At 43.7% G+C, this 24,615-nt stretch overlaps 1 protein-coding gene and 1 long non-coding RNA gene across 3 annotated transcripts; both read right to left on the reverse strand.

The window, feature by feature from the left end:
- Positions 1 to 847: 847 nt before the first annotated feature.
- On the reverse strand, positions 848 to 4,760 carry LOC138949104 (uncharacterized). Its single transcript, XR_011450163.1, has 2 exons — positions 2,930 to 4,760; positions 848 to 2,740 (listed from the first exon to the last, which is right to left on the reverse strand). It is a non-coding gene; the product is annotated as an uncharacterized lncRNA (long non-coding RNA).
- Positions 4,761 to 5,289: 529 nt separating this feature from the next.
- Positions 5,290 to 24,289, reverse strand: LOC138949096 (rab-like protein 6). Of its 2 annotated transcripts, none has more exons than XM_070320836.1 (14): positions 24,041 to 24,289; positions 23,376 to 23,482; positions 22,311 to 22,442; positions 16,467 to 16,555; positions 15,196 to 15,342; positions 14,645 to 14,750; positions 13,159 to 13,262; positions 11,390 to 11,547; positions 10,835 to 11,062; positions 10,262 to 10,397; positions 8,955 to 9,576; positions 7,656 to 7,743; positions 6,834 to 6,910; positions 5,290 to 5,656 (listed from the first exon to the last, which is right to left on the reverse strand). In XM_070320836.1, the coding sequence occupies exons 1-14, from the start codon at positions 24,171 to 24,173 to the stop codon at positions 5,411 to 5,413; spliced, it is 2,373 nt and encodes a 790-aa protein (XP_070176937.1). In that variant the 5' UTR covers positions 24,174 to 24,289; the 3' UTR covers positions 5,290 to 5,410. The 2 variants fall into 2 exon arrangements, with proteins under 2 accessions (XP_070176937.1, XP_070176938.1); XM_070320837.1 differs by lacking the exon at positions 5,290 to 5,656 and adding an exon at positions 6,583 to 6,609.
- Positions 24,290 to 24,615: the final 326 nt, after the last annotated feature.

Genomic DNA, 24,615 nt, shown 5'->3' on the forward strand with positions numbered 1-24,615 from the left:
GTACAAGAAAAAGGCCATTAATCCAATGCATTGTTGAAGCTACCAATGTACGTTGTGAATAACAATGCGAATAACACAGCGTCTCATTGGGATCCTGATTTGGCCTATATGGTCCGCTGGACCCAAAAAACAACAACTAACTAACTAACTAATTTGAGAGACAAGAATTTTGTTAAATTATGGAATGTAATAGACATAATATTATCAGTGGAACCCCCCTATTAAGACCCCCCATTTTAAGACTCCCGCCTTTTCAAGACCATTTTTTTTCAGACTTTCTGTTCTTAACCTTGGTCAAATGACCCCCATTTTAAGACTCACGCCTTTTCAAGACCATTTGTTTCTCAGACTTTCTGTTCTTAACCTTGGTCAAATGACCCCCATTTTAAGACTCACGCCTTTTCAAGACCATTTTTTTCTCAGACTTTCTGTTCTTAACCTTGGTCAACCGTGTGAACGAGGTGTTAGAGATAAGAAAGATATGATAAGAAAGACAAGAGTCACGGGGAAAGACAGCAAAAATAAGAGAGAGACAGAGAAAGACGGAGAGTGGAGGAGACAGCCATCATCAAAAAGTGACACTGGCAAACACAGACAGAGAGAAAGCTCCAGTCTTTATAAAAACATTCTCTGATTCAACTTTCAACATCACTTTAAAGTTAACACCACCCAGGGACCTATATTAGATAATATAGGTCTATGCACCACCCTATCCCCACCCCCACCTACCTTTTTCATCACAATTTTAAAAAGTCTTAGTTGACCGTCTCAGAGACTGAAACTTAATTAAAAGACACACAAATTAAAGAAAAAAACACCAAATGAAACCCAGCACAACACAACAGCATTTCACAGAGAGCATAAACACTTTTATTTGCATACGCAACATGTGAACTCAAATGTAGTTACATACATGTACCAACCAAACAAAACAACAACATAATTGTACATTAACAACACAGTCCGAATTGATTTATTACAGTCAAGTTTCCTGTACACACTCCTGCAAGCTTTGTACAACATACAAGCATTCACACTGTTATTTTATATTTTGCATTCATTCTGTCATTCTGTGTATTCTCCCCCTCCCCCTGTCACACACACACACACTGAAACAGATAAACACACACACACACAAACACACACACACAGAGCTTCAATCTTCCTTCCGGTCTACTCCAAATTTAAATGTACAGCTTCTTAATTTTGACCATACTTCTCATGACGTCATGTGTCAATAGCATATCAACAGCATACTAAAGTCAGCAGATGCAAAACATTTTTGAAGGTAAAATGCTCAATTACTCCCATTGTTTATTTGACAACTTGAGGTGCAAGAGGGGTTGGAGGCGGGGGCTTACATCCTGAGCAGGTCAATACAGAACAAAATCCTTTTGACTGTAACTGACTTGCCCCGTTTCATAAATCAGTATCATCTCGTTACTGAGAATAACACAAATGGTTATATTGTAAATGAATTACATAAATAGCTGCTCAAAATTAATATGCCAGCAACAATTCAGCCTTTTTGAAATGCTACATGTCAAGAAGAAATTTAAAGTAAGCCAGAAAAAAAAAAAGAAAAAAAACAGTATCAAGAGAGGGAGAGGGAGTTTTTGCCACCATGCAATAAAGCTGCATTTTGCAAGCTCCTGTCCAATACTTGTACCATTCCTTTATATAATGCTTGCTGACATTGAAGCCAGAGAATACGATGTACACAAATACAGTGAAACCTCCCTTTTAAGACCTTCGAAAATCTGATCAAATCAGGTCTTAAAAAGGAGGGAGTCTTAAAATGGGGGTAAATTTACAGAGGTTATGAACACAAAATCTGAAAAAGCAAGGTCTTAAAATGGAGGAAGTCTTAAATTAGGAGGGGGGGGTCTTAAAAGGGGGTTCCACTGTATTCATGAACTGAACACAATCAAGGGTACAGGAAAAAAAAAGAAGCTTGAACTTCTTTTTATGAAATTAGATTTAGCGGTAATCTTGAAAAGATTGTATCACACCTATAACTTACAGTTTGACAACGCCTAGCATAAATACATAAATAAACACATAAATAAATGAATAAATAAACACATAAATTAATAAATAAACACATAAATAAATGAATAAATAAACACATAAATAAATGCATTAATAAACACATAAATAAATAAATATTAATAAGCCCTCCATCTTTATCTTTGTTTTCTACCAAAGAACTGTCAAGAAACTACAATAAATATAAATTCATGTTCACTATATTTGAAATGTTCACATTTCTGTTCTCATGCAAATTGTGCATAAACTGAAACAAAATAAAATAAATACTGATTTTACTTCTGCTTTCATTTGTGTTGCAAGTATAAGAGAGAGAGAGAGAGAGAGAGAGAGAGAGAGAGAGAGAGAGAGAGAGAGAGAGAGAGAGAGAGAGAGAGAAATGATGTAGGAAATAGGGGGCGGGGAGTACCGTACTTTCCGGGTTATAAGGCGCGACTTTTTTCCTGGAGTTCGACTCCTGCGTCTTGTATAAGAAGAGCCTAATCCGTGTATGAAATACGAAAAAAATCAAAGAGACCGCTTGAGTACCAGTCAAACAACTTGTGATAATGCATGTTTCAGCTACTAGGTACTGCCCTGCCTTTGATCTGGCCGCACACACAGATTTCCACTCTGTTAAACTCGGTCACTGACCGGTCACTGACCCCGGTGCAGGAAGTGTTTCCTCTCTCAGATATGACAGGGGAACCACCTCTCATGGCAAAAACTGGGTCATTGACCCCTGGGAAGAAGGTCGTGTCTATAAACAAGGCCACCCAGCTATCACAATGCCTTTGATCTGGCCGCACACACAGAGCACACATATTTTCACTCAGTTAAAGTCGGTCACTGACCCCGATGCAGGAAGTGTTTCCTCTCTCAGATATGACAGGGGAACCACCTCTCATGGCAAAAACTGGGTCATTTTGGTGCGCCCTATCGGCCCCCTGCGTCCAATGGGTGACTGGATTACAATTTTTTTAAAAAGAAGGGGGTGCGTCTTGTATAACGAAGCGCCTTGTCACCCGGAAAGTATGGTAAATTAAAAATGAGCACCAGATTCTGCACAATACAGTGTGTATACATGTTTATGTACCCCAATGCTGTTCCAAGTTTCTTTGACTCGATGACTCTTAACAGAACTTACAATGTCAAATAGGTGCTACATGTACCATACAGTTTCTCTGCTATTATTGTTCAACAGAAATTTATTGAATGAAACTTAAAGGCACAGTAAGCCTCCCGTAAACCATCACAGAGCTCCCCGAGCGTCTACATATAGTACAAGCATACTTCCATGTGAACGCTTACCGAATGGGAACATCCTGGCTGCTTTCTGTCGAGCGTGAGAAATTTTCAAAGAATTTATTTTCGTGGACTTGGCCTCAACAGCAATGGCGCCTCGTTTTGGTGCTGGACGGCCGTTATGAATACCGGAATTCACGCCCGGACAGTAAGCCTCCCCTAAACCATCACAGATACTGTCAGGCTTTTACACACAGTACAAACACCCTTCCATTTGAACGCTCACCAAACGGGAACATCCTAGGTGCCCTACGTAAAGAGCGAGCAATTTTTAAAGAATTAATTTTGCAGATTGTCTCGAACAATTTTTGGACCCATCCTGAACTCAGGTCAAACATGAGTTACTTCCCATCGGGTCTCATTCTATCGATGTAAACTGGCGATAGCCGTGAATCGATGATTATCAAAATGTTTTTGGACCGTGGTGCGTTTTTGCGCTAGACCTAACTTTTAAAATCTAAATAATAAATTGACAGCTTCTTACACAAACATTCTTTAATCATAAAAGAATTCTTTTTTCATCAAGACAAGATCAGTACAATTCGAAGTTGTGAAAGTTTGAAAAAAGAAAAGCCCGGAAGCAGGGTCACGCAAGGGTCGTAGCAGACGACGCCGGTTTATCAGTGCATATCGCCGTTCCTCTCAACAGTCAAAAGCCATCGCTAGAGTTCTTGTGAACCACAGCCGTTTGTTTCGTGCATAAAAACGTGCTATTGTAAATAGTCGCATTCAAATAACTAACCGACGACTACATTTGAAAAAGGGAAACTGGATCACACGGGTTCACGATGGCTCAGGGGTAAGATAAACCACGCAAAAATAAATTCTTTCAAAATTGTTCGCTCTTTACGGAGGGCACCTAGGATGTTCTCAATCGGTGAGTGTTTAAATGAAAGGGTGTTTGTACTGTGTGTAAAAGCCTGACCGTATCTGTGATGGTTTACGGGAGGCTTACTGTGCCTTTAAGGCTTGCAAACCTGTTTACCAGGTGTTGTTTGAGAAATAACTTTTGAGCTTATTAATAAGGAAGTTTTAAGCGAAGTCATACTTAGATTAAGATGGCACAGTTTTGCAATTACATACATGTACGTAAAAAAATACTGTACTTTTTGGCTCACGTAAGTGTAGCCTATGCGATCGTAACTTTGTCTGTCTGTGCGTGCGTATGTGCGTGCGTGCGTGTGTATGTCTGTGGTAGAAACTCTAACATTTGAAGACGTCACATTACATTGACGTCACATTATGACGTAAGAGGGTTAGACGTCACGCGAAGGAAGTACTGAAAGTCTCGGTCATTATTATTTTGAGCGGGCCGAGACTAGTGTAGGCTACATGCAGACAGACAGATCTAGATCTAGTGTCTCGCTTTCTTGCACAGTTTCACCTATGCTCTTTCTGTGTGTGTGTGTGTGTGTGTGTGTGTGTGTGTGTGGTGTGCGTGTGTGTGTGTGTGTGTGTGTGTGTGTGTGTTTGTGGTGTGTGTGTGTGTGTGTGTGTGTGTGTGTGTGTGTGTGTTACTGTTTGTCGATTTCTTACGTGAGCCTTGAAGGCTTCGCCTCTTGTTTCTCTTACTTCTTTTTCCTTTTCTGTTTCTTCTTCTATTATTTCTTGGTCACATTTCACTTTTATGCATTGATTTCATGTGAAGCACACTGTAGCATTGTATGCAGGTAATAGACAAACTTCAGAAATAACTTTGTCAGAATTGTATAGGTTGTGAAAGAGTGAATACTCTTGCTTTCAGTGAGGCAAGCTTTCTTCACATGTTCCTTGTTCACATGTTTCTAACACACCCTTCGCTAGTGACTGGTCTATAATGTCACGTGGGAAAGTTTGCCTCAATAAAAGCAAGTATATTCACTCTTTCAAAACCCATCCAGACCTGACAGAGTGATATCCTAACATTGTCTATTGGTGACACATACAACTGGCATTCAAACTCTGTAAGACAGAAAGAAGCATTCTGCAAGCACAATATTCTCCATTCACAAAGCCAAACGATTTCTTCATTCTCCTCACAACAGTAAATCACGAGTCAAAATAATTGTGTGTATCCCATTAAAATACTCGAATCAGACTAGAACGTTTCATAGTCTCCCCCCTCCTTGGAACTTCCAAGAAAAGCTTCTAAATTGTCCAAGTCTTCTTCGTCTTCGAATCCTCCACTCCCCCCTCCTTCTCCCCCCACTCCTCCTCCTCCTCCTTCTTCTTTCTTCTTTTTCTTCTTCTTTTTCTCTTTCTTCTTTTCACCATCAGCTTCCTTCGTCTTCTCTTTCTCTTTGTCTTTCTTTTTCTTCTTCTTGGGACCAGACTTTTCCTCACTCTGCAAAAGATAAAAGTACAATGAACAGCAAGAAACACAGATTTGACAACAACAAATAGTTAAAGAAAAGAAGTGTATGACCTGCATATCTCTGGTAGCTAAATACAAAATACACGTATAAGAAAAGTCATAACAAAATGACAAAGAGCAAACTGACCTGCTTTGTAACATGGAGAAATCCTAAACAGATCGACTGCTACATTTTTCATAAATCCTCCCTCTTTGTTTTGATGTTGGTTTTATAACCGAACTATTCTTCTTGTTGGAATAATAATGATAATGAAGACTTATTCATCCACAAATCTCAAAAACACAAGCGTGCATGTACACACACACACACACACTGACACACACACACACACACACACACACGCACGCACGTACGCACACACACACACACACACCCACACCCACACACACACACACACTCTATCTCTCTCTGTGTTTTTCTTACACACTAAAATACAGATGACAGGTAAAGTACAACCAGGACTATTCAGAAACACAGGAATTGAAATCACTCACTTAGAAACTATAGATATACATCTGATAAAAGGCTCCTTGTCCAGAAGTTAATAGTAACAATGTATTTACGATGCTCTTTAATAAGATAGGGCTTGAGGGCAGATTTGAAGGAAGGCAGTGACGATGAATAACAGACAGTTTGTATGGGAGGGGCAGAAAGAGAGAAAGCACGTTTGCCATAGGTTTTTGTATTGGAATTTGGGATGCAGAAGATGAGGCTGTCAGAGAATGAACAGAGGGTTTCGAGTGAGTTTATACATTTGGAGGAGTTGAGAGAGATATGAGGGACCATAATATGAAACAGCACCAAAACGGAGGCTCAGGGCCTTGCATAGATACGTGCAATTCACGGGAGTCAGTGCAATGGCACACGAACTCACTGATTTGTTGCGTGTCATCGTCGCTGTCACCGTCAAGGAGTGACGTCACTGCCACAGTTAGTTGTTGGTTAAAACAAGTTAGGTGTATTGGTTAACTTAATGTGGTGTTTTTGATCCACTTTCAAAACAACAGCGTTAACATCTGACCTTGCAATAGATTTCAAAAGTTAATTCCTCACTGTGAACATTACAAAACTAGCTTTGTGAAAATGTATACAATACAGATCAGTCTTGCGAATGTACAAAAAAAGTCGGCCATGTGTTCTTCTTACCTTTTCTTCTGTTTTCTTTTTCTTCTTCTTAGTGGTTGATTTTGCAGGAGCTTCTTCGATATCTGATGAAACTGGTTCTGAAACAGAGCCAGCAGAATACAGTAATAAAATGCAAACATATATTTATTCATATCCTATCAGACTCCTTGCTTTACAAAATAAACAATATCTGCACCCATGTTCAAAATCACTTGGCCCTTACTTTTTGTGCCCATAAAATATGTCTAAACATACATCGTACTACCACGCAATTAATCACTTCACATAACACCCTTCTGAAAAGTCAATTTTCAAAACTGCCTCTACGATTCTGTAAAAACTGCAAGCATGGCAAAATCTAAGTATTTTCAAAATGTCATGGCACTATAACTAGCCAGTAATGCCAGGAAAAGTTGACTGGTACTCTTTGTTGGTAACAGTGCCTATGATATGACTAGACCGCCCCTCCTCTTAATAACAGATGCATTCTGTTCCTCCACAATCCTGTCAGTTTACAGTGAAATCTCTCTTTCCAGACCCCCCCCCCCCCCCCCCAAATTTCAGACTCCCTTCTTTTTTAAGACCTTGATTTTTCAGACGTTCTTTTTATTACCCTGTAAATTGACCTCCAATTAAAACTGTTTCCTTTTAAAGACATGATTTTCTCAGATTTCTGGAGGCCTTAACAGAGAAGTTCGACTGTTCCGCCAAAATATACCTGTCAAGAAAGGACACCTGCAAAGTAGAGACACTTTTGGCTGGTCCCAAGGGTGACCTTTCATCACAGGTACCACTGTACTACGATGAAATTCCTCACTGATCATGTGTGGCATGAGAACTCACTTATTTGTGGCGTGTCATCGTCACTGTCACTGTCAGGTAGTGGCGTCACTGCCACGGGCTTGGACTTCTTGATTGCTGCTGCTGGCTTCTGCAAAGAGAATTAATCGGTGTTTGAACCAGCCAGTGTTGTTCCTAGACACAGCGGATAATAGATCAGTTTAACCTGGACTCAAAATATATATTGGTTAAAATGTCCTGACCACAAAAAAAATGTTGTGTCAAAAGACATCCCATGTATCATAGCTAGCACACATTGGACAGGCCTGGGGTCAGAACAATGAGTTAAGATCAAAAACGTATTGAGGATAGAGGCCTGGGAACAATACTCAACAGTATTGGGAGGCTTCACACGGAAAAGAATCAGAGAAACGATTTTCAACAAGGGGAAACTTCCAAAATTATCTTGAGGAGAAAATGCTGGGATAAATAAATGTATAAAGTAGACATGAGTCGATCATCTCAGGTGCCCTCTTATACTAAAACTGCAGATTTCCATGAAAACACGGACAAATCCCTGCTCTGAAGAATTACAGAACTATGTTCAAATCAAATGTGAAAAAACCATGAAGAGATAAAGTTCTGAAATGTTGCCTGAACGATCCGACATGAACATGACACTCCTGAAATAAAGACTTCTGTGGCTTTTATAAACTGAGCAGCAGACATAACCAACAAGTAAAATAAAGACTTTTACTTGAAAAAAAAGCACACTTCCACCTGGACACACACCAAAAATCAGTAGCCTGGGCGCTTCCTGTGCAGGGTGAGGATTTTGTGATGAATTCTTCTTCTTCGTTCATGGGCTTAGACTCCCACTTTCACTCATAGCACTAGTAGATTTTTCCGTGTATGACCATTTTTACCCCGTCATTCAAGCAGCCATACGCCGATTTCGGGGGAGGCATGCTGGGTATTTTTGTGTTTCTATAACCCACCGAACTCTGACATGGATTTCAGGATCTTTTCCGTGCGCACTTGGTCTTGTGCTTGCGTGTACACACGAAGGGGGTTAAGTCACTAAGCAGGTCTGCACATAAGTTGACCTGGGAGATCGGAAAAATATCCACTCTTAACCCACCAGGCAGCAGCGACCGGGATTCAAACTCCCGACCTCCCGATTAGGAGGCCGACGTCTTACCACTAGGCCACTGCGCCCTGCGATGAATTGATTTCATAGTGACACAGGTGTTAGCTACAAAATAAATTCAGCAAAAAATTCCCACCCTGCGCAAAAAGCAGCCAGGCAGTAGGTTTTTGGTGTGTGTGTCCATGTCAAAGGGTACTGACCAGGCACCTTACCTTCGTCTCAAACTGGTCCAACCAGTTTCCAAAGTCCTCCTGTGGAACGTCTATGTGGAATGCTTTGTCGTCTGCCCCTGAGGCAGAGTTGTCTCCCTCCTCCCCTTTTACAACACCATTACCTCCCCCTTGACTACCGCTGTCTTCTTCATCGCTATCAACAACCACAGGCTTTGTTTTTGTTTTCAACGGCTGCACTGCAGACTGTTTTGTTGTAGCTAACACACTTCCTTTCGAACCTTTTCCATTTCGTTTCTCCTCTGGCGTTGTTGACCTGTCACTGTTTTTCCGTGTCACATTCTTCTGCTGTAACTTTCTGGGTTTTTCTGTTTCTTCCTCAGAGTCTGTGATGTCAACAGTTGCTACACTCACGGCTGGATTGGATCGTGAGATATCTTCGTCACTTGATAAGTCAGCGTCCAGCGTCACAGCAGGAGTGTTCCTAAATTTGTTTGGGGTTACTACTTCTTCGTCGCTGGAGATGTCAATGTCGGCTTGTTTTGCAGAGAAAGAGGGCCTAGCTGAGGACTGTTTTGATGGCGCTGGCGTGGAAAGATCATCGTCAGAGTCCAGATCGTCTTGGAAACCTGCCACCATGGGGTTTCCGCCAGCGTCATCGTCACTGAAAAACCGAAATCATGAAAGAGCAATGATTTTATTTACATCAAAATAAAGACTCTAACTCAAAGGCTTTAGCTGAATTTGGATGACTTCTACTTTTCAATCAACATTTTCCTGTCAAAATCTTAGCTGCTTTTATGAACAAAGTTGACTGCAATAGTTGCTGAGGTTGGGGGACATTTTTTGGAGGAAATTGAAACTATGCTTCTGTCTGCTTTCGAATCGGACTGAAATTGTGCACAATCATTAGCTCAATCCAGAAAGAGAGAGAGAGAGAGAAAATTATCGATGGGTGTGGGTATGTACATGTGTGCGTGAGTGCGTGCATGTGTGTGTGTGTGTGTGTGTGTGTGTGTGTGTGTGTGTGTGTGTGTGTGTGTGTGTGTGTGTGTGTGTGTGTTTGTGTGTGTGTGTGTGTGTGAGGGAAGAATAAGAGAGATAGACAGCTAGACAGAGAACACAAGAGAAAGAAAGAAAGAATGCGCGGGAAATAATGACGTCATAACTCATCATGACAATTTAATACACTGTAGATGACGTGCCGTCATTCCGTACTTTCTTACCATCCTGACGAAGGCAGTTATCTGCCGAAATATTGATCAAAACAAGTACCTAACCTGGTTACTGGCGTGTCTTCTTTTTATTTAAATGTCAATCCAAAAATATTCAAATGTAATCTTACTGACCTGTCTTCCTCTTCTCTGCTGTCCTTCAGTTCCTTGGCGATGTCTTTTGCGTCATCAAGGAAACTGTCAATGGCACTGTCGTCAGGCACGAAGTCGTCAACGCATTTCACAGCGGGCCCTTCCTCTTGTTTCACTTCTGTAAAAACAAAATAAATAAATTTGCTATGACAAGGTCTAATTTTCATGAGAATTTGGATTCTCTCAGACAGACGCAAGATTTTAATGACCTTATACAAAAATAAGTAAAATTGCTATGCAGTGGCAGGTCGTTGACATTTTCTTTTAAATTTGAGAGAGAGAGAGAGAGAGAGAGAGAGAGAGAGAGAGAGAGAGAGAGAGAGAGAGAGAGAGAGAGAGAGAGAGAGAGAGAGAGAGAGAGAGAGAGAGAGAGAGAGAGAGAGAGAGAGAAATAAACAGAGTAGAACATTGTCATTTAAGCAAAATTCCACTCAAAAGAAGTTTGAGTGTTTGGCAATAAACAGAGAGAGACACAGAGAGAGAGAGAGACAAAGAGAGATTTGGATTAATTTGTATTTCTATTTCGTTTTCTTTTTAAATATCTGGTACACTCACCAGCCTTGGCCTTATTGTTGGTGGTTCCATTATCCTGCTGCTTGCTCTTGAAGAGGCGTGAGAATAATCCCGTCTTGGGCTCCGTCTGAGGGGTGGTGGCGGGGGTGGAGTTCTCGGATTTGCTGGCGACCGCAGGGGGCGGGGCTTGCTGCTGCTGACTGGCGGGTCGGTCGACAGAGTTGGAGGAGGGCACTCGTGGCATGGCGGGCTGCGAGGCAGAGCGCGGCACTGTGATAAGGACAGAATGGAATCAGTCGGATTCAGCCAACGACAAAACAGTAGTTAACTCTTCCAATAACAACATACTGTTATCAATGTGAAGCAAGCAGTACGGGAAAAAAACACTTTTAAGACCCCCACATAGAAGGAGCGAACGAGAAGAAGAAGAGAAGACCCCCCCCAATGTAAGACTCCCTCCTTTTTAAGACCTCTTGTTTTCTCAGACGTTCTGTTGATAACCTCTGTAAAATTAACCCCTCCTTTTTAAGAACCAATTATCTCAGATTTGTTGGAGGTCTTAAAAGGGGGGTTCCACTGTACTCTACAGCAATTTACCGGAAGAGGCAGAGGAAACTGGAACGGTGGGTGCCTCGTTCTCATCGTTTGATACAAGCTTTCCCGACTGATCTTGATGAAACTTGGCAGCTGACAAGGCTTTCTCAGATAACTTCTCAGACTGCTGCCGTCGTTTGGCTGTGAGAGCATCTTGGAACCTGCAACAAAAAATCTTTACCATGGAAACTATGACAAATGGTGTTAACCCGTACAAACTGAAGCAGTAAAAGTGTGATACCAGCGAAACAGACCAAAAACCAAAGATAAACATTCGAGTCACGTGCGCAAGGAGGCATTTCTTGATCAAAAACTCACTAGGCCGACAGTTCTTTACTTGTATGCTAAGGTAACATTTTATATGCGTAGTCTAGTAGAGAAACGTCAGATACAGTTTCTTGCCTGGAAACTAAGATAAGATAAGGCCTCCTATCAAAAGGCAATGTGAGAGCAGTGTTTGACCTTTGTCAGAACACTTTGAAGATAATCCACAGCAGAAGAAGTGTTTGCACCATTTATAGCCTTGCTGTCTTGAGAGAGAAAGAGAAAATGAAAGAGAAGAGGAGAGAAGAGGAGAGAAGAGGAGAGAAGAGGAGAGAAGAGGAGAGAAGAGGAGAGAAGAGGAGAGAAGAGGAGAGAAGAGGAGAGAAGAGAAAAGAAGAGGAGAGAAGAGGAGAGAAGAGGAGAGAAGAGGAGAGAAGAGGAGAGAAGAGGAGAGAAGAGGAGAGAAGAGGAGAGAAGAGGAGAGAAGAGAAAAGAAGAGGAGAGAAGAGGAGAGAAGAGGAGAGAAGAGGAGAGAAGAGGAGAGAAGAGGAGAGAAGAGGAGAGAAGAGGAGAGAAGAGGAGAGAAGAGGAGAGAAGAGGAGAGAAGAGAAAAGAAGAGGAGAGAAGAGGAGAGAAGAGGAGAGAAGAGGAGAGAAGAGGAGAGAAGAGGAGAGAAGAGGAGAGAAGAGGAGAGAAGAGAAAAGAAGAGGAGAGAAGAGGAGAGAAGAGGAGAGAAGAGGAGATAAGAGGAGAGAAGAGAAAAGAAGAGGAGAGAAGAGGAGAGAAGAGGAGAGAAGAGAAAAGAAGAGGAGAGAAGAGGAGAGAAGAGGAGAGAAGAGGAGAGAAGAGGAGAGAAGAGGAGAGAAGAGGAGAGAAGAGAAAAGAAGAGGAGAGAAGAGGAGAGAAGAGGAGAGAAGAGGAGAGAAGAGGAGAGAAGAGAAGAGGAGAGAAGAGGAGAGAAGAGGAGAGAAGAGAAAAGAAGAGGAGAGAAGAGGAGAGAAGAGGAGAGAAGAGGAGAGAAGAGGAGAGAAGAGGAGAGAAGAGGAGAGAAGAGAAAAGAAGAGGAGAGAAGAGGAGAGAAGAGGAGAGAAGAGGAGAGAAGAGGAGAGAAGAGGAGAGAAGAGAAAAGAAGAGGAGAGAAGAGGAGAGAAGAGAAAAGAAGAGGAGAGAAGAGGAGAGAAGAGAAAAGAAGAGAAAAGAAGAGGAGAGAAGAGGAGAGAAGAGGAGAGAAGAGGAGAGAAGAGAAAAGAAGAGAAAAGAAGAGGAGAGAAGAGGAGAGAAGAGGAGAGAAGAGGAGAGAAGAGAAAAGAAGAGGAGAGAAGAGGAGAGAAGAGAAAAGAAGAGGAGAGAAGAGGAGAGAAGAGGAGAGAAGAGGAGAGAAGAGGAGAGAAGAGGAGAGAAGAGGAGAGAAGAGGAGAGAAGAGGAGAGAAGAGGAGAGAAGAGGAGAGAAGAGGAGAGAAGAGGAGAGGGAAGCAAGGAGGAGAGAAGAAGAAAGCAGCAAACTTACAAATCATAGTTCTGTTCCTCAGACTCCTCGTGAATGGCTAGCTCCTCAGTGGTAGAAAGCATATCCTTAGCATTCACTTCCAACTGTTTCAGCAGAGTTTCTCTCTGAATTCAAAAAAACAAAACGAGAACAGCCATTTAAAGAGCTATATAAAGAACTTGAAATGCCATAACATGTGGACATGAGCAGCTTTTCTGTACCCGCGATCAAGCCACTGATATAAGAAGACCAAACTTTAACCCACAAGCTACAACTACTCTGACTTTCCCCACTTGCAGTAGGGTTTGATACTGAACCCATTGTGGCCGCCATTATAAGTCTCGGCTTTCCCATTTGTTGGGGGGACAACAAACTTCTGGTTTACACTTTTCTTTTTGTTTTAGAGAAGGATTTAGAAAAGTGTCGTCACAGTCACATCAAATGTATCATGACATCATTTTTTCTCTCAGCTGCAAGTGATTGTGAATCTGTCGCTCTCTGAGACAAAAAAGATTGGAAAGAGTGAAAAATATTTACCACGCGGTTTAGCATGTGACAATTTTGTGTGAGAATGTTTCACTGAGGATTTACATTTGCTAAGTGAGTGGCTGAAGCTGGATTACAGCGTTCAGGGTGAAGTGTGTGCTGGTATTTAGTCTTTCAAAGCAATCCATTCTTCTTCTTCTGCGTTCGTGGGCTGAAACTCCCACGTACACTCGTGTTTTTTGCACGAGTGGAATTTTACGTGTATGACCGTTTTTACCCCGCCATTAAGGCAGCCATACGCTGCTTTCGGAGGAAAAGCAATCCATGATGTAGTAACGTTTCCACTGGATATTCAGGGTCCCCTTGGTCTTAACCTTGGGTCTGTTAATTATGTAACAGGGTCCTCCACGTCGTTTATAAACCAAAATAATACTTCTTTCTTCTCAATCAATCAATCAATCAATCAATCAATATGAGGCTTATATCGCGCATATTCCGTGGGTACAGTTCTAAGCGCAGGGATTTAAAAAAAAAAATGTTTATGCAATTTATATCGCGCACATATTCAAGGCGCAGGGATTTATTTATGCCGTGTGAGATGGAATTTTTTTACACAATGCATCACGCATTCACATCGGCCAGCAGATCGCAGCCATTTCGGCGCATATCCTACTTTTCACGGCCTATTATTCCAAGTCACACGGGTATTTTGGTGGACATTTTTATCTATGCCTATACAATTTTGCCAGGAAAGACCCTTTTGTCAATCGTGGGATCTTTAACGTGCACACCCCAATGTAGTGTACACGAAGGGACCTCGGTTTTTCGTCTCATCCGAAAGACTAGCACTTGAACCCACCACCTAGGTTAGGAAAGGGGGGAGAAAATTGCTAACGCCCTGACCCAGGGTCGAACTCGCAACCTCTCGCTTCCGAGCGCAAGTGCGTTACCACTCGGCCACCTAGTCTTCTACCAGGACTGCTCAACTATAAACACCCAACAGAACAGAAAAAGCACACACCTGGAGTTGCAGGAATGGCAGGTTGAAAAACAGGTGGAGGTACTTCAAACCAAATCCATTCCGCATGGAGGACTCTGCATATCTCACTTGCCCGGAGCCCTCAGGTCTAAAATGTAAAGAAAAATACATTAAAACAAATCAAGAGAGAATACATTATTCAATATATCTGATCAGTCATATCTGAGACAAAATCATGCCATCTTTGAAGGAGCAAACCCAACATCCGAAACTAAGTGTTTATTTTTTCTTAATTATTACTTGTCTGTTGTGTGTCTTGTTTGCCCGATTCAAAAATCAGTAGGTCTAGGTTCTGGTAAATGTTTCAGTCGCTGGATAATTAAACATTCCCTAAACTAACCTTCATTGTTCATATTATTCTTAACTTCCTCAGTTCCTGACAGGCTCATTTCATTTCCAAAAAGATTGCAGCACCAAGGCTAACATCACCACTGAAAGATAAAGAGACAAAGGCAGTAACTATATTCCTGATCAGATTATCTTTAAAGGGGTGGGGTTGGTTCCACTGTGTGACTGTGGTGACTTTCACCGACCTTTCCCTGGTGAGACTGTCAGCCAGGCTGTTGGCCCTCTCCTCGGTGACGGTGCGGTGATGGCCCATGTCGCGGTGATTACCAAGAACCAGGATTGGGATCTGGCTGGGCACCTTCTCTATCTCCCGTTCCACGTAATTGTAAGTCCTGAAAACATTTCAACTGGTCAGTACATCCCAGCTAAAGGTGTTTTCATCATCATGGTGATACAGTTGAACCTGTCTATACAACCAGCCAAGGGACTGACCAAAAGTGGAGGTTATAGACAGGTGGTGGCTAAAGAAAGGGGAATTGTAGAGAAAAAAACTTGCCGGAGCTTGCCAGTTGGTAATCGTTAGTATAGATACAGGTCCGTGAGCACAGCTGACTACACATCTCTCCACGCGGTCTGAGGCTTGAAAACAAACCAGGCCAGGCAGGGCGAGCCATGACTCTCTTAGCGGCCCTGGAGGGTTCGGTCTGCATTAAATCAGTAGTCAAAGGGTTAAGAGGTGGTCGCTAGGGCATATTTGACTGTAATGTTAATGCCGTGGTCATAGCCCGATATCGCACTGCATGAGGTTCACTGTCCCAGTTAGTGAATCTCAAACGGTCGCTCTACTTTCAGTATGTGATATTGTTTCCACAGGGTTCATGCCAAGAGCGTTAATAGAATGATACAGTATGGCACTATAGTTGTAAGCATGACTGACCTTAGTGTACAACTATCTATCTATATCTATTTATCTCCCTGTTGCAGAACATCTCTCTCTCTTTCTCCCTTTATCCTTGTAAAATAAAGTTTGTTTGTTTGTTTGTGCGTGCTCTCTCTCTATCTCTCTTTCTCTCTCTCTCTCTCTCTCTCTCTCTTTCTCTCTCTCTCTCTCTCTCTCTCTCTCTCTCTCTCTCTCTCTCTCTCTCTCTCTCTCTCTCTCTCTCTCTCTCTCTCTCTCTCTCTCTCTCCTCCCCCCCTCCCCAAAGCCTGTCAGTGCTAAATCGCTACAACATCCGAATTCTCTTTCAATTTGGTCACAATTATATCAGTAACTTCTCAGGAGATAGTACATGTCAACACATTTTTTTTTTTGTAAGACACCATCAATTTGCCTAAGCCATGAAATTCCAGATTTTTTTTGTATTTGAATCTTCAAGGGTGTCCGCTGTTTGAGTTGAGGTTGATTGTTATGATACAGGTTCTCTAAAAAATAAACAAGAGAAAGTAAATTCAAGTAAGAGTGAAATGTTAAGAACAAGAACACCAGCATTCTACCAAAAATGTGCCAAAATCTTACCACTGCTTGGTGATGTCAAACACGAATATAACACCATGGGTCCCTTTGTACACATCCAGAAACTCAGCATCCAGGCAAGGCTCCTCCATCTGGGTGAAAGACATAACTTGGCATTAAAGATCTTTTTCTTTAAGTGAACATTTTTTTCTCTCCATTTTCATTACTTTGTTCTCCCATCACTTGGACATTCGGGTCGCTTCCTCCAACTAGTTCACGCTACCCAGGTGTGTGTGTGTGTTTAGGCCTAAAAAAAAAACAGGTGTGGTTACGGTAACCCGACCTACCCTATTTTTAGGGGCCGACCCTATAACTTTTTATTACATTTGTCAAAACAAAAAAACAAAAACAAAAACAGTGCAGAAAACGCAATGAAAGCGACAGCGCTCGAGTCGCACACTTATTTCCCTGTCAAGTAGGTTTAATTTGTACACATTAGAAAAAATTTGTTTTTTTAAAAAGTGATTGCCTACTTTCCTACCCTATTTTTTTTTTGTTGGCTATGTTACCTTAACCACACCAATTTTTTTTTTGGCCTTAGGTGTGATCAATGACCTGCACTTCTTCTTCTTCTTCTGCGTTCATGGGCTGAAAGTCCCACGTACACTCGTGGTTTTTGCACGAGTGGGGGTTTACGTGTATGACCGTTTTTACCCCACTTTTTAGGCAGCCATACGCCGCTTTCGGAGGATGCATGCTGGTATTTTCGTGTTTCTATAACCCACCGAACTCTGACATGGATTACAAGATCTTTTCCGTGCGCTCTTGGTCTTGTGCTTGCGTGTACACATGAAGGGGGATAAGCCACTAGCAGGTCTGCACATAAGTTGACCTGGGAGATCGGAAAAATATCCACCCTTAACCCACCAGGCAGCCATGGCCCGGATTCGAACTCACGACCTTCCGATTAGGAGGCCGACGTCTTACCACTGCGCCAATTCGCCCGTCAGTGACCTGCACTTCTGGGAGGTCTCTTTAAGTACAGTGGAATCCCCCTTTTACGACCTTCAAAAATCTAAGAAAATGAGGTCTTAAAAAGGAGGGAGCCCTAAAATGTGAGTAAATTAACAGAGGTTCTGAAGAGAAAATTTGAGGAAATAGGGTCTAAACAGGGGGTGAGTCTTAAATTGGAGGGTCTTAAATTAAAGGGGGGTTCCACTGTACTTTACAATTAGAATTACAATGCCAAGAACAAAAAACAAACAAACTGTGTCAAACAGAGGACTTCTTCTTCTTCTTCTTGGCGTTCGCAGAGGTTACACAATCAGTCCAGCACTGGTGATAAATGTTGTCGTTTTCTCCAACTCCTGTCGACTGCCGTATAGTTTGGTCTGCAAGGGAGTTGGTGACGGCCACACTTCTTTTCGTTCCTCATCTAGTAAGGGACATCGCTGTAAGATGTGTTCCGCTGTTTGGTCTTCTTGACCGCAGGCACAGGTTGGTGATGGCGCCAGCTTGAACTTTCGGTTCATGTGAGCATTGAGCCTGTTGTGGCCAGTACGCAGCCTGATGAGTTTGACTTGCTGCTCTCTGGACAGTTTGTGGTAGTCATCTCTGTTTGTCCTTGGCCTCATCAATGCCTTGATGATTGTCTTCTGCTCACTAAAGCTGACACTGTTTTCAGGTTGGTCTTCCACGGCTCCTTCTTTCGCCAGCTCATCTGCCCTTTCATTTCCTGGTATCCCACAGTGTGCTGGTATCCACTGGAGGACAACTCTTCTGGTTTGTCTGACCATCTGTAATGCTTTGGCCAGCTGTGGGAGTTTGTCGTTCTCTAGGGCCTGAAGGACTGAAAGGGCGTCCGAGAGGAAGACAACTTGGTAGCAAGGGTCTGCGGAGTCCTGAACCAAGGAGGCGGCCTGCATGAGAGCTTCTGCTTCTGCTTTATAGTTTGTGCAGTGTTTGCCAGTGGCAACGCTGGATGTAGCTGTATGTCCCCCAGGGAACTGGATGAGAATGCCTGCACCTCCATTGAGCACGGCGTTAGTTGCTGATCCATCGGTGTATACATGGATCCACGCCTCTTTTGGGTACTGTTCGTCGATCAGGGCTAAGGTGAGTGCCTGTCGAGCTGTGTCATTCTGATCTTCTCCTGAGGTAACATGTGGAACACTGGTGCAGATCTGGATGCCTGGTTTCTCTGTTGCCTTGGGGGTTTCCTCTTCTTCTTGGGTCAGAGGTAGAGTGTTCTGTGGGAGGACTTCCCTGTACTGTCGAGAAAGTCTCTTGCTCTCGTGTACAAAACTGCTCCGTTTGAGCCGGTTCTTGGTGAGGTTGCTCAGTCTGTGCTTCATGGGGTGGTCGGGTAGGCACTTGAGCTTCTCGGCCTGTACCATAGTCTTGGCTTCTCTTCTCTGACAGAGGGGTTGGATGGTGGTAAGCTTCTCCATTTCCTTGATGGGCGTGGATTTCATTGCACCAGTGATGAGTCGGAGGGCCTGGTTTTGCACACGGTCAAGGGTCTGCAGGTTTGTCTTGGCTGAGGTTGACCACGCTGTGGAGCCGTACTCGAGTTGGGGTCTGATTGTTCCCTGGTTTACTGTGTTCAGTATCTTCTCGTTCGCTTCCCAGGTGGTACCTGCCAGCTTCCTGAGTATGGCTAGCTTGCGCCGGGCCTTCGTCTCTGCCTGTGCAATGTGTGGTTTCCAGGTCTGCCGTCTATCAAAGGTGACACCAAGGTACGTTGCTTCTTCATCCTCTCTCAGAGGAGTTCCACCAAGCCTAATGGTTCCGGCTTTCTGCTTTGGCGACAGTGTGAATAGGGTGGTGGAGGATTTCTCCTTGTTGATGGAGACGCACCAATCTTCTGCCCATGCGTTCAGCCTATCTGCCGCTTGCTGCATTCTGTAGGTGGCAGTACTTGCGTGCTCCTCCTTGCACCAGATCACAAGGTCGTCTGCGTAGAGAGCAGCTTTGATCCCCTTGGGCATCTCAGACACCAGATCGTCGATGAAGAGAAGGAAGAGTGTGGGGGAGAGGACTCCGCCCTGAGGGACGCCATGACGAAGGAGGAACTTCTTGCTTTTGGTCTGGTCGACGTTAACTCTTGCCCTGCGGTTATAGAGGTAAGAGCGAATCCACTGGTACATGTTGCTGGACACGCCTTTCCTCAGCAGTTTTACAAGGAGTCCATCTTTCCAGACCTTGTCAAAGGCCTTCTGAAGATCTATCCAGGTGACGAAGACCAGCTTCTGTTCCTGAAAGGCATCTTCAACTTCTTGCGCCAGGTAAGTGACCTGATCTTCAGTGCTGCGGAACTGTCGGAATCCAGCTTGTTCAGGGGCGAGGAGGTTCCTGGATTCCAGGTACCACCTGAGGCGCTCGTTCACAATTCTCTCCAGGGTCTTCACCACACAGCTGGTGAGGCTGATTGGGCGATAGCTGGTGGCCTTCTTTGGATCCTTCCCTTTTTTTAAGATGGGGATCATGATCGCTTCTCGCCAGAGTTGTGGTAGCGATCCTTCTTGCCAGCTGCTGTTGAAGACCTCGAGTAGCTTGTTCTCTGCTGCACTACCAAGGTGGGTTAGCATCTCGTTGGTGATGCCGTCTGGGCCAGGGGACTTCTTCGCCTTTGACTTTTTCAGAGCTGAGTGCAGCTCGTGGAGTGTGAGTGGTTGACTCATGGCGTCCACTGTCGACTGTCTGGCAGGTCTCTCTCTTTTCTCTCTTCTTGCTTCTCTCTGTTTCTCGGGGCTAACATGGAGGTTGCTCTCAGCTGCATAGCTTTCAGCAAATTGGTTGGCAGCATGCTTTCCAGTTAGCACCTTCTCGTTCTCTTCTAATGTGATCTTTCCTCTGCTGGTGTTCTCATCATTCAACTGCTTGGTGAGCCTCCAGAGCTTCCTGCCATCCTTCTCAAGGTTCAGAGAGCTTGTTTTCTCTTGCCAGCTTCTCCGTCTTGCCTGTAGCTTCTTTTTGAGAAATTTGGCTTTGGCTTCCTGGAGGCGGATGTTGTTGTTTTGTGACGGGTTGACTTCTGCTTCCCTTCTGGCGTCTGCCAGATCATCATCCAGTTCCTGCAATTCATTGCTCCAGTAGGGCTTATAGTCTCTCCTGGCACCCCTGGGAATGGACTCACGCGCTGCTCTGAGGATGCTCATGTTGAAGTCCTTCGCCACCATGTTGATGTCTCGACCCTCGACTCTGATGTCTTTGGTGAGTTCGCTGGTGCGATGTCTAAAGAGGAACCAGTTCGCTCTTTTGTAGTTCCACCGTGGGAAGGAAGCTTCAGTGCAGGACTCCATGCCCAGGGTCAAAAAGACTGGCCGATGGTCACTTCCACCTAGCTGTTCTCCGACATCTCTGCTGGTTAGCTGGTGCATGTCTTCCGTGCAGAAGGCTAGGTCAGGAGTTGATGTAGTGTGCCATCTTCTGGAGTAGAATGTAGGGCAGTCAAAGGGACTGTTCAAAAGGATGAGACCTTTGTCGTCCTGCCAGTTCTCCACCTCTTCTCCTCTCCGATCCAGGTGGTCATATCCCCAACTCTGTGAATGACTGTTGAAGTCACCCACCACGATGAAGTTGGAGGCCTTTGCGGGGATCGTGTCAAGGGCGAGGTGTCTATCATTGGGGCAGTAGAAGTTGACAAGATGGAATTCTGATGTCTTCGTCTGGATTCGAATCACCTGATATTCGGAGTCCTCCATGTGCGTTTCTATCAAACAGGCATTGATGTTGTTCCTGATGAGGGTCAGGATTCCTCCTTTGCTTCGGTCTGTTCTGTCGGACCTAAGGCATTGGTAGCCTCTCACTTTGAAGGACTTTTGGGGTGTCAGGTGCGTCTCCTGAATACAGCAGATGTTGATGTTCTTCTCATGCAGGATATGCTCCAACTCTGTCTTCTTGTTCAGGATACTTTCTGCGTTCCAGTGCATGACCTGAAAAGGTCGCTGCTGACTGGGTTTCTTCCCGGTTGTGGTGGTGCCAGTCACTTTCCTCCCGCGTCCCCTGGCGTGACAAGACGGACGGGAGGGACCTCCAGTAGTTGGGGCTGGGTCCCTTTGAGGCATGGGACCCGACGCTGCTCCACCCTGGGGGGTCCTCAATGGGCGAGCGCCATTTCCATCTGTGCTGGTTGATTGTGTCATCATTTGCGTAAGTGCGTGTACCCGTGGTTTGTTAGAATGCGCCGTGCGGCCCGGGTCCTCCGTCTTCAGCATTCGGGGTTTTCTGTCGGGGTTACCTCACCCTTAGCTCATGGCCCGTACGTCCTACCCTGAGAGCACAGGGGGGAGGATTTGCCGGGATCCCACCCGGAGCCAGTTTGGTCCGCGGCCGCAAGCGGCTGATCTCCATATCTGAAGACCGTTCCCCTATCCGCCACCCGGGGACGCGCTGGGTTGGGGGTGGTCGCCCCACTGAAAATCCCACACTGGGTTAAGAAAGATCAGCCTGTCCCAGAAACAGAGGACAGTACAGAGGTCTCGCCCCTGCCTATCTCTCTGACTCTCTCTATGTCCCTTCACGAGCACTCAGATCATCTGCCGACTCCCTTAAGCTCAACATCCCCCACACCAAACTCAAAACAGCAGGTCAACGTTCATTTTCTTTCCAAGCACCTAGCTAATGGAACACACTACCTCTCCCCTTCCGTCAACAACAGTCCCTCGAATCATTCAAATCTGCACTCAAGACGTTCCTTTTTTCCAAATAATCCATGCATTCTACACTGCCCACCCCCATCCCACCCTGAATAACTGTACATATTTAATGGTTGATGGTGTGTATGTGTTAGTGACTTTAAGTCTCCGTGTGTGTGAATGAGTGTATGTGCGCCTTGAGTCGCCTGTTGGTGAGATATGTGCGCGTGACAAATATTCGTATTATTATTATTATTAATACACTGACAGCGGTTTGCTCATGGTTGCCCAGTTTGAGCCCCTCCAGCTTCTTGCGTTTCTTTCCCTTGTCCACAACATCCCACACCTCCACCTTGACCACGTCGTCTGTCGCGCGATAGTTCCACTGGATACTGGCCACCTGCACAACAATTTCAACAAATTAAACTTCTTCTTCTTTGTTCGTCGGCTGAAAGTGAAACTCACACGGCTTTAAGATGTATGAATTTCTTATCCACTAGGCCACTGCACCAGTCAAGAAACTAAAACTAACAGCAAAAGCAAAGAAGATTTAGCAGTTGAAAGGCTGTGAAAAAAGAAAGCTTGTGTTATAAAAAAAAGAAAGAAAAAAAAGTCACTCTCATTCAGTGGGATTCAGTATCAGTGTCACTAAGTCATTTTATAATATATATATCATCTGTGTAACTGATAATGATAATTTGGGAGCAATCTTACATTAGCGATGAACATACAGAGTTTTTCATGAAAACAAAACGAACAAGAAATTCCTTCGAGGTAGGAAAAACACCCCCGTTGGTCAAAGGGAAATAACCATTCTCACTGCACCCATTCTCACTGCCACCAACTGAGAAGGTTATTTCCCTTTGACCATGAATATGTTTCTCTATAAGTCCTTGTAGAATCTTAATCCACCAATAACTCCCTAACCGTGTGTTTGACTGGTCCCAATTTTTGTAAGGACCGTCTCAGGAATGTATAGAACCTGTTCACCAAGTTTGGTGACGATCGGTCCGTTCATTCTTGAGATCTATATGCGAACACAAACACACAAACAAACAAACAAACACATCGACCGAAACCTATACACACCCCTATACCGGGGGTTGAAAAAACGGGACATCTTGATCAAACTCAAATCCACACATGTAATGATGTATGCATTATTTTACCATATTTATCAATACAATTCCCTTGCACATAGTTTATTTATAATCAATTCCGATACCACACAGAATAATGTTGTAGGAAGCAAAATATACCACATCAAATAAATTCGTATGATTCTGTTTCAGTTAAATTCAAAACACAACATTTCTCAAATGAAAATATCAACCTGAATTTCTTCTGTTGGAAGGTACTCCTCCTTAAACTGCTGTCCTTGCAGGCGGTGAAAGAGGCATGTCTTTCCTGTGTTGTTATCTCCCCGGATCACTATTTTCACTGAAACAAAACAGCCAAAACATCCTTATAAAGATTAAAGTAATTAGTATACACACTGTCAACAATAGAAAAAAATGATAAAGATAGATCAGTGATGGCGCTAATATTTTTTCAAACTGGTACTCAAACTTTTATGATGAAAACTATCCACAAAAAATGGTAGGGTGGTCACCGTCATAGGAACCAGTAAAAGTCCAACTCAGAGTACTGGTTTTGTTGTTTTACTTTTACCAGCAAAATAAAAGGTAGTTCTAAAAATCAACCGCTAGGAGAAGGGGGGAATATATTGAACATACTAACTCGGAGACTCAGAGAGACGGGAGAGCGCAAGAGATACTCAGAGAAAGAGAGAGAGAAAGAAGGAGAGAGAGCAGAGAGACGAGAAAGCTCTAGAGAGAGCAGGGAGACAGTCACATGGAGAGAGAGAGCTCCAGAAAGAGAGCTCGAGAGAGCTCGAGAGAGAGAGAGAGAGAGAGAGAGAGAGAATACGGTTTTACGCTCACATTACGCGCATCTCAAAATGTGACAACAAACAGACAAGAAACGAGCCAAACATACTGTTATACTGCACGCCCTTGGCAAATTTTCTCTGAAGACTGGCTCCCATGGCCTGCATTCCCGGGGGAGGGGCAGCATTTCGTTGGTCTCCGCCATCTTGATTGCTTCTCGTAAATCTTTTGAAAAAAGACATCTTTCCAGAAGCTTCTGGTGATCTATTTCAGTGAAATAACAAGTCGAAAAAGCGGTTATTCATCTCCAAAATAATTCTGTCATGTTATCTCTGTCACGAGAATGACTGACAGCGTATAAAACAGACTAAAGCTAACAGTAAGGAATGCAGTTTGGTATGTTTAAGGCTTGAACTGTTTGAGAATACAACCACATGCCGATCGCATAGATAGGGGTGGTGGAAGGAGCAAGAGAGAACCGAAGAATGAGGGGGAGGGGGGGGGGTGTTTTTATTTTATTTGTTGCTATTAGAATCTTATAATTGAGAAGATTAGGTAGAAAACACACAAACATTCTGACACACACTGCACGCAAGCGGCACCCACTCAGTGACACCATAGACCTATATATCCCAGCTGCGACTCTTTGGTGAGACTGAGAAAAAGAGCTTATTAGATTGAGAA

The sequence above is a fragment of the Littorina saxatilis genome, linkage group LG15 (assembly GCF_037325665.1).
Source record: "Littorina saxatilis isolate snail1 linkage group LG15, US_GU_Lsax_2.0, whole genome shotgun sequence".
In the NCBI taxonomy this organism is placed as follows: Eukaryota; Metazoa; Mollusca; class Gastropoda; order Littorinimorpha; family Littorinidae; genus Littorina; species Littorina saxatilis.

What these genes read in the sequence shown, in the direction of transcription:
- LOC138949096 (XM_070320836.1), bottom strand. Translation starts at nt 24,173, where the DNA reads ATGTCTTTTTTCAAAAGATTTACGAGAAGCAATCAAGATGGCGGAGAC. An exon ending in CAAGGGCGTGCAGTATAACA is followed by an intron (nt 23,483 to 24,040) that starts GTATGTTTGGCT and finishes GTTTTGTTTCAG; the next exon opens with TGAAAATAGTGATCCGGGGA. An exon ending in TGCCATTCCTGCAACTCCAG is followed by an intron (nt 13,263 to 14,644) that starts GTGTGTGCTTTT and finishes TTTTGAATTCAG; the next exon opens with AGAGAAACTCTGCTGAAACA.